The 13,628-nt window shown below is 41.6% G+C and overlaps 1 protein-coding gene across 1 annotated transcript in view; it reads right to left on the bottom strand.

Moving 5' to 3' along the window:
• Positions 1 to 1,238: 1,238 nt before the first annotated feature.
• LOC101846322 overlaps positions 1,239 to 13,628 on the bottom strand; it is a gene marked incomplete at its 5' end in the record, with an annotated part of 21,950 nt that continues 9,560 nt past the window's right edge. Inside the window, 4 exon segments of the mRNA XM_005089590.3 lie at positions 1,239 to 2,056; positions 2,993 to 3,205; positions 5,450 to 5,703; positions 9,162 to 10,089. Of these exon segments, the coding sequence (XP_005089647.1) occupies positions 1,725 to 2,056; positions 2,993 to 3,205; positions 5,450 to 5,703; positions 9,162 to 10,089 (1,727 nt within the window). The 3' untranslated portion in view covers positions 1,239 to 1,724.

The following is a 13,628-nucleotide window of genomic DNA, read 5'->3' as shown; positions in this document are numbered from 1 at the left end:
CGGTGCTCGTCTGACCAGTTCACATTTGAGCAGAGAATGAGAGATTATCGTATCCAGATGATGAAACATATTTCCTCTCAAATCTGGTGCAGATTTTAGCAAAATCGCAGAAATTAATTGTCTTCAAGCATTTTAATCAGTTTGGGACAGTGGTAATGTGTTCAAACTTAATGAATTTTTCATAAATTGGAAAATACAACAACACTGGGATAGCTCCATAGTATACTGAGATATTGCCAAGTAAGTGTAATACAATATCTACATTCTCTGTGATTTTGTCAAGTACGAAAAATCAATTTTCATTCATGGTGAAATACAACAAAGTACACGTTCTACTTGTGACTACTTTGCTACTCTCATTCAAGCTATGCCATCTTGTACTTAATTTCTCCTCTCTTGAAATAATTAAGTAATTCATTTTTTAAAATTGATCCCATAATCCACGAGGAGAGGATACATCAAGAGGCATAAGGTGGACCCCCTTCTCCACCCTCGAGGATCTTGACTTTGCCGACGACCTTGCACCACTCTCCCATACCAACCAACACATGCAGGAAAAAACAAACCGACTCCACAAATACGGACGCCAGATTGGGTTAAGAATAAACCAGAAGAAGACAGAAGTGATGACACTGAATGTAGGCTCCCCAAAGCTGATTAGGGTGAACAACACAGACCTGCCTATAACAGACACATTTACCTACCTAGGCAGCATAATCAAAACTGACGGCGGCACAAAGGAAGACATCATGAACAGACTCGGCAATGCAAGATCTGTACACAGAAGCATGATCAACATCTGGAAGTCAGGACAGTTTAGTATACAAACTAAGTTAAAGCTGTATAACAGCTGTGTACTATCCACACTCCTATACGGAGCTGAATGCTGGAGGATGACTGATCATGACAGTGCCAAGCTATCTTCTATTCATACAACCAGCTTACGCCAAATCCTCAGAATCTTCTGGCCCGACAAGATTTCCAACGCAGATCTGTTACCTAAATGTAGGCAAGAGGACATGACCACCATAATAAAAAGGAGAAGATGGAGATGGATTGGACATGTTCTGAGAAGAGAACCACACTCTATTGTGAAGACTGCCCTCCACTGGACACCCGAAGGACGTCGCAAAAGGGGCAGACCCAAAGTGACCTGGAGACGCACAGTAGAGTCTGAAATGAAGTCCTGGAATCATTCGTGGGGAACGCTGACCAAGATGGCCCAAAACAGACAGAGTTGGAGATCCTTTGTTGCTACCCTAAACGCCAGATGGCGTAATGGGTAGTAAGTAAGTAATAATCCACGAGGATCGTAGGGGCACTACGTGATAGAGAGCCTCCTCAGATGTCTCCACTTTTCCCGCTTTTTTGCGAGCGCCTGAGTTTAGGCGAAGGATTTCCCTGTCCATTCCGCAATGTTGTCGGTCCACCTCTTTTTGCCTTCCTCTCTTTCTCCTCCCCTATACAGTTCCCCAAAGAATGGTCTTGGATAGGCCACACACTCTTGTTACATGACCATACCAATTCAAATAATTAAGTACAGCCTGTGGAAAGAGTCAAAAACACCTGAAAACAAAAACACCCAACGCACACACATACACAAATGAGTGGTCACCGTCGAAGCTTGTGCATTGGTTAGGTTTGTAGTAAAAGGTTTCTCGTTTGGCTGTTGGTTATGGAAAGAGTTCCTTATCATATCCATATCTGTCTTCTTTCACTGGCCATTAGATGAACATGTTGTGTTCCTCCTTCATCCTCTGAAAGTCCATCAGCACGTCAAGACGAGGAAGCACTCGCAAATCTTCTTCCAGGTCTTTGACTGTGTACAGCTGAAAGTCTGCCTCATTCAACAGTGAGTGAAAGGGCCCGTTCTCATGCCTGCGCTTACCAAATCTGTAAATCTGATCGAAGTTCCAGCCACGCCGATCTAGCAACTGTCGCCAGCCTGTGTGTTCTGTGATGTCCAGGTGGGAGGCAAGGAACCCGATGAACTTGATTGGTAATGATTTCACAAAAGTTTCAGGTCCAATGCTGCAAAAGTTTGAGCCTCCAGACGCTGAAGAGAAAGAAGTTCAGTAAGCCCTTGAGTAAGTACTGCTTAACTGCTGAAATGCTAGACAGTCTAGTATGAGTTTAACTACTGTAGTTGCCAGGATGCTAGATAGTCTAGCCTAAACAACTGTTGCTGCCACGACAATAGACTTAAAAACATAGATAAATGTTGCTCCCAAAATGCTGGACCATCTATTAGTCCATATTTCAGTTAGTAGGAAAGGCGACTACAATATAGAGTAGTGCAAAAACATGCAGCTCCTAAATACAGTTAAGTTCATTTCATTCCTATGACAACAAATTAAATTTGCCAAAACATTTTGTCTGATTTTGTAGTGTCAGTAACGGGTAAATAAACCTAATAACAAAGGGCATGGCCTGTAAGAAAAACATGGGTTTTCTCAACTCATCTCAGGTTCAAAGAGGGTTGTGATGATGATAGAGACGTTGATTATTGTGATGCAAGTGATCAAGAAAAAAGAGTCTGACACTGATGTAACTCAAGACAATAGTTATGAAGAGATGAAAGTGAAAACTGAAACATGTGAGCCAGCTCAGATTGCGTTCACATTTTGTGTCCATTGTCGGTCAGATGCCTCAATTTTCTCCCCATAGTAAAAACCAACACACATATTTGTTACATAAATACAGTTCTCGGGAAAAAAGCGTTTCAATGGCTATGGACTAAAGAGGCAAAGCCCATCACCTAAAGATTTTCATCTCTACGACCCTGATTTTGAAACCCACAAACAAAATGCTTGCCCGCCCTGATCAGCCACATCACTTTCTTTTTGCGCCCACCTCTTTAAAAGTTTGCTTCCATTTTCAGTTGGGGTTTCTGTTTAAATCTTTTTCTTTCAGCTCAAAATGTTGCTTCCTGAAGAGAAAAATCAGGAATGAAAGTGCACTGTCTCAACGAGTTGACCATAGTATAACTCACAGTGGCTAAGCCGACTTGCACTGTTCTGGACTCGTCCGCCGGCATTTAGGACTGAAGCATTTGGCACCGAAGCATTTGGAACTGAAGCATTCGGCACCAAAGGGTTTGGCTGACTGGGCTGAAGTCCGGCCAACATTTGTGCCTGCTGTAGGAACAAACTAAAGGACCGCTGCAACACTTCCGGTGAAAGGTTGAAGTAGCCATTGGACACATCTGATCAAAGAGAGAAGGAACTGTGTAAAGAAACCATGCTATGAAAGGACTCTCATGACATGCTGCATCTCTTTCACAGCCACTTTGCATACATATTATATATATATAAATACACACACAAATCATAATGTGTGTCACGACACGGTGGAATCAGGCGCTTGTCGAATTTTGGGGCATATAGAATTAGTGGTATAACCTTAACGCCTGTTTGTTTGCCTTGGTATGAATGAAAAAAATACCTGTCTATCTTGAATAGTACTTGAGATACTTATGATTGAAGGGGGTGGTGGTCCTATGGTATTAGAGGTAAAATTAGGAAAAAAATGTCTGCCAAAGTTTGGTGACTTCCAAAGCTGTCGTTGTCTCAATCATGAAAATTTAAAACCCGAGCGCTATCTGAGCTAGCATCGTATCAGCCCTTGCAGCGAGTAATACTGCTCTATACTGTAATGTACAAAGTGCTTCCCGTGTTGGGGGGTTATATACTTTCAGATTTTCGTGGAAGGATCGATACAAAATAATTCCAAGCCGACGACTTTTGTTCTAATAGAAAATGAACTGATATTTCTATTGGTGCTGTTTTTGAACCAGTATTTTACAAATGTATAAAATTTATCTTTGAAAACTTTGACCTTGTTTTTAAAGTCTTTGTATTTAAACCCCAAAGGCCAAAAACATACCACAGGATACCCAGTTCAAAGCACTATCGTTCTCTGCCAATGAAAAGACTGTACTTAATCATCAATATTATTTCCACGAAGCACTCAAATGCATGGGTGTAAATTTTTTAACCGGCTGACCTCATATTCCGACCACGAAGGGCCCCGCTTTCCACCGTGATTCTCCAGCTCCAAAGGCAAATACACAAACATACAAACAACTTACACCATTGTAACGAGGAGAGACTGAATTTTTTCATGGTGTACAGCATTTGGTGTTTTAAACTGACAGAGCAAAGAAACAGCTATCTGAATTTCACCGCAACCAAACTCTCAGAAGACAGCGAGGCGGCTTACGCACCATGTTTAATTTTGCTAAAGACACTATATTAACTCGCTTGAGCCTATTCCCGAATATTTACGGAACGCGCCGTCAGCCCTGTGGCCTAATCCTGTGTATTTACGGAATGCGTTTTATCGATCGACATCTCTGGTGTTCTTTGGTTACAAGCTACAGGAAGCTGCAAACCAACAGCAGACCCACCCGCTTTGTTTCCTTAAAATTTGGTGGAGTTATGTGTGATACTTTATGAGCAGTAACGGACCAAGTCAGTCACCCCGCATTGTGATAGTTAATTTTATTACAAATTGGGCGAAAAAAAAAAAATTGTCTAACCCTCAGACATTGCCATTTCTAAATATTGATAAAATAAAAAATATTTGGACAAATCAGATGCAGTTTCCCATTTCTGTGAGAGCATTTCTTTCTTTCTTTTGATGTATTTTTAAAATTATGATAGCTTTCATGGTCTTTTTGTGGTTAAAGACTCAATATACCCCCAAATCGTCAGGCTGCAATGGTTGTTGGGTGAAACATAGCTCAGGCTCAAGTGAGTTGATGCACATTGGTTAAAATCTATCTAAACTTGTTCCTATTTTGAGAAGACGAATGCGACTAGGACCAATCAATGTGCCTCATGAAACTCTATAACACACTTGATTTCAATTTTTTCTAAATTCTGATACACTAATATGTGGAATGATAGCCACTCTATGCGCCCATAAACTTTCCATCAGAATACACAGGCTTGCACTCACAGTGAGCAGCACATATCCAAGATTAATGACACTGCATTTATGACAATTGCCTCATGTGTCAAGAAATCAAACACTGGTAATAAACTAGCAAATGCCCAGTCAAAAACGAGGCGGAAGACCAGGGAAAACATAACAAATCTGCGCCAATAAATCAAGCCTTCTGTTCATTTTGAACATTTTCAGGTTTAGACATTTATACAAATCAAGATGTAAATGGGCTATCTGACACAGTCCAACAACATAACGACAACCACTACTTTCAATTACATTAGAATCTGCTCCAATGGCCACCTGTATAAAACAATCACCTGCACAATTGGCCACTAAACATTTTCCCCCCCATGCGTTTTTTTTTTTTTACATTGTAATGACACAGTGAACAATGTCCACCTATCTAAGACAACCACGACAATGGGCGGCTGTCTGGGACAGTTTGGACAGTACTTTTACTGCCAACACACGAGAAGGAACACACAGGACCAAGTACCTTGACCAGCCAATGAATTTTGATTAAAATGCCCAAGACTTGGGACAGCACCAGTGTCAAAGGGCCATGGTCTGGAGTCCCGCTGCGCGGGCAATGTAGTCGCGCCGTTCTGCACATTTCGGACCGGAGTCATGGCCTGAGGTCCCTCCAACATGGAACGAAAAAAGCTCTGGAAGGAGGGCTGCTGCTCAGCTATGGCCACGGGGACCTCTGTGTTGAGGCAACGAGGCTGGCTCAACGAGGGCGGGATATTCCTGCCAGGATGATAGTTATGTGTAAACGGAAAAATATGAAGGTAGTTTTTCTTACTCTCAGCAGTAAGGAAACTGCAGAGCTTCGTAAATGGATGCCCACGAAGGATAGTGGGGATCAAATGGTATGATCGAGTCACTAATGCTTAACTGTGGGAAAGAACAAGGCAAAGGCCAGTAAAGGAAGACATACAGGTGAAGAAATGGAAATGGATCGGACACACCCTGAGGAGACCCCCGACAAGCATCATCAGACAGGCTTTAACATGGAACCCAGAAGGAAAACGTAAGAAAGGAAGACCAAAGATGACATGGAGGCGAGCGGTACAAGCGGAAATTTAAAAAGCAGGGACATCATGGAAACAGATAAAAAAGGATGCTCAGGACAGGCTTCGCTGGAGTAATGCTATTGATGGCCTGTGCTCCACTGGGAGTTAAAAAGGACAAGAGAGAAAAGAGAGAGTTTTTCTTACACCCCTTCCCTGCACTATGGGCTTATCTGGTACAACCTAATACTAAGAATACTTCGTTGCCATGTCGGCTGCGGATGTACCTAGTATGCACTTGAAAACCGCCATTTTCTTTTGTTCATATCTCTTCACTTCTACAGTTTTAAATGAAGAGAGTTATTTCCCCCCGTCTTCGTTCTATTGCTGATGTGATCACATCTAGTCTTAGGCTGCTATGTGTGAGAATCCCACATGAAGGCGTCTAGTACAAAGAGAAGTGTGTAGTGTTTTGTCAGTGAAAGACAAAGCCAGCCAGTTGGAGTGTGCCTTTTGTGTGGAATATGGGCTTATGCGTTGTACCTGATTTATAACAGTGTTGTGATATTGTTCTTTTAGATGTAAAAGACCAGACTGCCTTTTCCAGCCACTTGGAGAAAAAATGTTTTATTTACATTTGGCAAAATAAATTTAGTTCAAGAAAGTCTCTCCTTTGAATAGTATGTTAATTTCTGTTTAATTTGACATATTTTTAAAAATACAGGGTGATTAAAAAAACCTGTACAACTTTTTTTCTTTCTAAATATCTCGCACAAAATTTGTACTAGAATATTGTCATTTGGAACAGGTATAAATCATTCAAAAGGAATTCGTTTGACATACAAAGAAGAAAGTTATTTTCGAAAACGGACGCTATAAAAACGACCTATAAATGCAAAATCCACCAATTTAAAAGATCTTGTAAGGAAAGTCATGAAATGATAGGGGTTTTTTTCCCTTTCATTTTATTTTTAAAATGTAATCTTTCCTTCTGTCTAACCTTTAAAAATATTTCTTTTCTCCTACAGAGTTGAAAAAAACATTTTTTATGTTCCGGAATTCCGAGAACCAATCGTCTATATGTCCTCCTTTGGACTCGGCACATTTTAACGCGTCGTTTGTAATGTTCAGTGGTGGCCAAACACAAGGATCCACTCAACCCCGAGTACTCAAAGCCACACACACTGTTCACCTTACAGTATGGAGCTGTTTATAAACACAATAAAGGAGGGGGAGGGGGTGACGTTGCCCAAATAGAGAACATCTGAGAAGTTGATATAACCTGAAAGGTGAATATTATAGTCTTTGCCAAGGAACCAAATGTCATACAGGAAATGTTAACGCTTTTCAAGACGATCAAGGAATGATGAACACATTGCTATCCTCTGATGGTTTCGCAAACGGAAAAATGGTACAGTCGTCGATGAAGATCTGCCTTGAGAATGCGGACTGTTGTGATGAGGAAAGTCATCGCTGCAGACATCCTCTATGGACAGACGTCTCATGGGGCTCATCTACTGAATTCTGCACCTTGGTGACGTTTAAAGGGATGTGGATGGTGTATGTTTGGCCTGAAGTGGTCGTTTTGTCAGTGAATTTTTAGTTCTGATTCTCTATAGGCCCTAACTGACAGACCTTTTCCACCCTTGACATCAAAGAATACCTTAACTTTATTTCCATACCTTGTGCAAAACTTACGAAATGAGTTGGTGATGAGGAAATGTTCAATACAAAAAGCTCTCTGCTCTTTACTAATCTTAACTATGATCTCAGCAGGCAAGGGAAACTTGAAAACAATTATCTGCAAACTTCTGTTGGCCTGTTAGACTACTGCAGTTTGCAATATGGCCCAATCATTGGGATTTTTTGTGGTAAGTCTAATGTGAACTTGTGCGTTATGCTGAAAATGTGTTGTTTTTTAATTTATAGCGCAAGGTAGATCAAAACTCTTCTGCGGATTTATCTAAAACGAATATCAGACAAATTTCTTTTGACTTCTAAATGTTTTGTACAAATTTGAAACGCAAAACTTCAGTGTGGAGGAAAATAATTTTTTTTAAAGTTGTACAAATTTTTTGGGGATCACCCTGTATATAGTGCTCATAGTAAGTGAGCTATAGGCGATTTTTCCTAGCACACACGGGGTAAAGGGAGGGGAGGGGAGGGGAGGGGAGGGGAGGATTTATGGTTAGCAGGCAGGGGTTAAGTGAGAAGACAGAAAGATAAAACGATAAAAAGACAACGGAATAGACTAACCATTACTCATATATGTAAAGCAACAACAGAAAAGATAAATGACAATATGTGCAAGTGTGAAACATGACAGCTTGGTGATATGAAAATGAAGAAACAGACAAATAAATAGAGAAATGCGCAGGCAAATGTTCAGACGCACAATAACATAGATAAGGAGAAAAAAAAAAAAAGAGATAGAAACGGTGGACACACTTCGCGAAAATGTGCAATTTTTTACTTTTTGCGGTCCCATGGATGTCAAGGAAGTTGATAAAATTTGCTGTTCCTGGTTGCTTATAAGAAGTTACTTGTGCATCCCCACTAGTCAGCTGGCTCTAATTCTTTTACACGAAGATTTAACCACAAGGAAAGTGGGGACTCGTATTCCAGATTTTTAAAATGTGCATATCAGTACCAGATTTGCTATTATTACTTCACTGCTAGCCTTCACAAGCGATCAATAAAAACAGGTCTAGTTTTACACATAATAGATGAATTCTGTAAAACATAAAACACCAAAAGGACGAGAAAAAGGCATTGAATTTCACTTTATGACTTAAATTTGCAAGTCGTTTGAAATCATGGACGAAAAAGGGGAATATGGAGATAAGAAAGGGGGAAAAAAAGTGAAACTATTGAAGGCTTGGGATGCAAATATGTCATGACTGGGCTAGACCCAGACAGTGAGTCCACTGACGCCAACTGATGAGACTGCTGCTCTGGCCAGCAAGCTTAGATGAAAATCAGAGCTGGCAGTATGAGCTCATACTCCCCGGCAAAGAAGGGGTTAAAGACAAGAACACTGACAATAATATAACCATTATACGAAAAGCAAGACAAATGGGTAGACGCAACTGAGGGCGATTTAAGAAGTAGGGTGTACCCGCAGTTGCCTCTAACCACTTGTAGGGCTGGAAAACAAAGACGACATACACACTGACAGTAAAAAACTTTTCTCACATGTTAAGCGGCTGTGGGGCTGCTGCTGGCCTTGAAGTCTGTCCTGGGAGGTAACTGGAAAACACATTCTCATCTAGCATCTCTGCATATACATGGTTTTCTGGTCTCAATGAAGACAAAGTGTTCCTTGTGTTAGGCACATTCATTGTTACTGCTTGTCCCCCTCCACTTTCTACAACTCCACTGCCCTCCCTTCTCACACCAAGAGGTCTCATCTCTTGTATCCCTTCCCCTCCTACCACCACCTGCGTTCCTCCTGCCACCACCTGCGTTCCTCCGCCAACCACTTGTGTCCCTCCTCCTGCCACCACCTGCGTTCCTCCTCCAACTACTTGTGTCCCTCCTCCTGCCACCACCTGCGTCCCTCCTCCTGCCACCACCTGCGTTCCTCCTGCCAACACCTGTGTTCCTCCTCCAACTACTTGTGTCCCTCCTCCTGCCACCACCTGCGTCCCTCCTCCTGCCACCACCTGCGTTCCTCCTGCCAACACCCGTGTTCCTCCTCCAACTACTTGTGTCCCTCCTCCTGCCACCACCTGCATTCCTCCTCCAACTACTTGTGTCCCTCCTCCTGCCACCACCTGCGTTCCTCCTCCAACTTCTTGTGTCCCTCCTCCAGCCACCACCTGCATTCCTCCTCCAACTACTTGTGTCCCTCCTCCTGCCACCACCTGCATCCCTTCTCCAACTGCTTGTGTTCCTCCAACCTCCTGCATCCCTCCTGACATAGTCTGTGCTCCTCCTGCAGCCACCTGCATGCTTCTTTCTTGAGCAGCGTCAGTTGAAGCTACCCAATGGCCAGGATGCTCAGAGTCTAGAGAGAAGTCATCCTGAGAGTCCCTTCTGGGAACGGCATGCTCCATCCCACTAGCTCTAGGTGGATAAGTCAGGCCAAGAGCAGACAGGGGAGGGGTACGGTTTCTTGAACCTGGCAGTCAATAAAGACATCAGAGTGAAACCAATATCCAAGACTAAACCCCCTAAAAAAGTGAAAATTAAGAAAATTCACAAAATTACACAATTTACAGAGGGCAAAATATCTAGTAAACTTGTCTTATTCCCCGCCAAAATGCCACAGTACCTAAATGTAATGGTCCAATCACTAACATTTAAGAAATATGAAGTGGAAATTTTCAATTGCGCAAAGCTTTGAACATCAAATACAGACACAAACTCAGTCAAAGAGATAGCATGCCATCATTTCCAGTGAGCCACCACACTAAGACACCTTGGACGCATACTACACACTAAGACACCTTGGACGCATACTACTAATCAAGTGGTCAAGAGTTGAACTGGCCACAGAGAGTTTCATTCCCGTCTTTATCAGATAGGGTGCTGCAACATCAGGACAAGAACTTTAGCCCTAAGAAACCGAACATTAGAATGATAGCAGAACACACCTTAACAGTCTGCATCCATCACCGTATGTCCCCAGGGAATGGAAACGGAAAAATGGAAAGAACAGGCTGGCCTAAGGCATTATTGTTAAGTTGTGAGAGCCTTTAGGGGATACCAGACAGTAAATGCAGTTTACCTATTGCGCCAAGAGGGGCGAGGAGGACGCCATTCTCACATTCTTAGATAACATCTATAAACTTTTAGCTGATTTTTCGTCTGCTTTCAACACAATCCAACCCCACATAATGGTTTCAAGATTAATTAACATGAACATAAACAAGAACATTACAGTTTGGGTTTTGTAGAGCAGGACCAGTCGCCGTCAATATGTAAAATAAAATGGTGTAAAACACGACTTTCTACTCAAAAACACCGGAGCGCCCCAAAGTTGTGTAATCCCCCTGTTTTGTTTAGCTCTACCTACCACTGTACTGTTCTGACCCTTACTACATACTAAATAGAGCAGACCAGGTCACAATCTTTCGACTCGGTTGTGGCCACAACAGACTCAAACACCATATGTCCACCTAATTAAAAGTGGGAGAAACAGCGATCTGTGAATGTGGACACGACCAAGAGGATGCCAAACATATACTTCAGCACTGCCCGCGCTACGCCACCCTTCGCGCACAGACGTGGCAGAATATGGCTCCCTGTGAGAGAAAACTCTATGGCAGTCTTTCTGAGTTGAAGCGAACTACACAGTTTGTACGCGACATCGGACTGACTGTCTAGCTGCTGTCATCGAGAACGAGGAAGAAGAAGAAGAAGAACTGTACTGTTAATAAGAAAAACATCAAAACTAATAAAATGTGCAGATGATTCCACTCTCAAAGAGAGAATACATACATGGATACAGTAAACATATTTGTGCCACAACGCGGTGGAACCAGGTGCTCATCAATTTTTTAGCATATGGAGTTATTGGTATCATCTTAAAGCTTGTTCTGGCACTCATATGACCTTATGCAGTTGCGAGCGCTGTAAAACCTTACAAAAACAAAAAAAGGTTGTTAATTTGTCTCACTTTTGATGAAAAAACGCCCCCTTTCTATCTTGAATAGAATATCAAGACATTTGCGATTGAAGGTGGGGATAGAAGTCAAGACACAAATTGAGATTGAAGGAGGTGGGGGTTGCTTGTTGCTGTTTTTGATTTGACAGAGTTATAAAGAAAGCCAGCAAGACCTCTGGATACGTTTTTAATAGAACTGAAGAACAATATAAAATCACAAGTATACAAAAAATAGACTGCAAAGCTACCAACCTCACACCCTTTCCACACAAATTTTAAAATCATGCAGCAGCAGATACATGTATACAGTAGTCTCCGTCTAAACACACGGTGCTCAGGAGGGCTCCTAAGCCTAAGCATGCGTTCACATGGAGCATGTGTTTACTTGAACCTGTGCAAACGGGGAAAAGGATGAAACTGTCTCCTTCGCCTGAAATTTTAGAGACCTCCCTTGGGGAGGAGGTTGGGGCTCTTTCACCGATAAGGCGACAAAATGTGACCGTTTTGTAAAGGATTCCACGAATGTTGTGATGACTACAAAGGCGTTGAATGAGTGGTGTAAAAAGGCAGAAAGACCGACTCACTGAACTGATGTGTATTAACATGTCAGGTAAGAAACAACTGTTGGTGACAGTCAGAGGGAAAAACGCTCAGCCACATGGCTTTCCATGCTACCACTCCCGACTGCTTGTCATCTATTGCAACTCTGTCAATGCATATATAATATATGTGAGGCAGCATGGTGGAATCAGGCTCTCGTCAATTTTTCAGCATATTTAGTTATTGGTATCATCTTAAAGCTTGTTCATTTGTCTTGCTTTCAATGAAAAAAATTACCCATCCATCTTCAATAGAAGTGGAGATATTTTGGATTGAACCAGTTTGGGGTCACCTGATTTAAGAGGCAAAATTAGCTAGAAAATGGCCGCAAAAGCTTAGTAAATTCCAAAGCTGGAGAGTCAATGGAAACTGTAAATTTATATTTTTGTGCCTTTAATCAACGTTTTCGGTGAAATCCTCAAAGGAATGTGTTTGTAAATGGACATTAAAGGTGTTGAGCCAAAAAACAAAAACTTGATAAAACTTGATAAGCAGGGAGAAAACTGCTGTTTTCTTCGATTTCATTATTTTGACGAGAGCCTGACTCCACCATGCTGCCTCACATATATGGATGACATTAGACATTCTGAGAGACTTTCTTTTAGTGTTTCGATGAACAAGTACATCTCTTGCAGCTGATCACTTGACCTTGACTAATCTTTAGTCCTATAGCGCTGCTGTCCACGTAGAATTATGCTAATTTATATGGCCAAATTATGCAAGAAAAATGCTAAATTATGCAAAAATTATGCAAATTACCGTAAAACCATTCGCGACATGTATCTGAAGAATTTTCATGTTTTATGTACAGAAAATTGAAAACAACATATCAGTATCAGCAGTTTGTTGAGTATTTGGAAAGAAAACAATACACATCAGTCAGAACCCCACCCCCCCAAAAATATAATCTCTGTAACTTTCAGCCGCAGATCTACAGAGGAAAGAAAAATAGAAAGAAAAAAAAAAGGACATCTGGACCTCGATGCTGTCACATCACTAAAACCAGGGACACCTGTCAAACCAGCAGACATGAGAACAACTTTTGATCTATTGAAAAATAGAGCCTGCTCAAGGAACAAAAGCCCTAACCATCAAGATCTTCTAACAAGGGAAATAACCAACTTTTCACTTAAATGAGACCGTATTACGTTGATTACTTCCCTTTAGTCACATGGCAAGGCGGTTTTGTGAAAAATGAAAAACTGAAAAAACGCGGATTAGAAAATTATGCAAATGTTGCAGAATTACACGAAAAAACGCGGCCGCAAAATCGTATAATCCTACGTGGACAGGGCTATCTAGTGTTCTACAGCATTCACACCTGTTATACATCATATTCATAGGCCTAACTTAACACCAGTAACCCAAACACTGTTGAGATACCCCTCAAAGATGCTTTTTGAGTATCCAATCAAAAGACATTTCTTCACCCCCCTCCCAAACATATCGCC

This window comes from Aplysia californica, unplaced genomic scaffold, assembly GCF_000002075.1.
Source record: "Aplysia californica isolate F4 #8 unplaced genomic scaffold, AplCal3.0 scaffold00007, whole genome shotgun sequence".
In the NCBI taxonomy this organism is placed as follows: domain Eukaryota; kingdom Metazoa; phylum Mollusca; class Gastropoda; order Aplysiida; family Aplysiidae; genus Aplysia; species Aplysia californica.
This window is presented reverse-complemented; position numbering and strand designations above follow the sequence as displayed.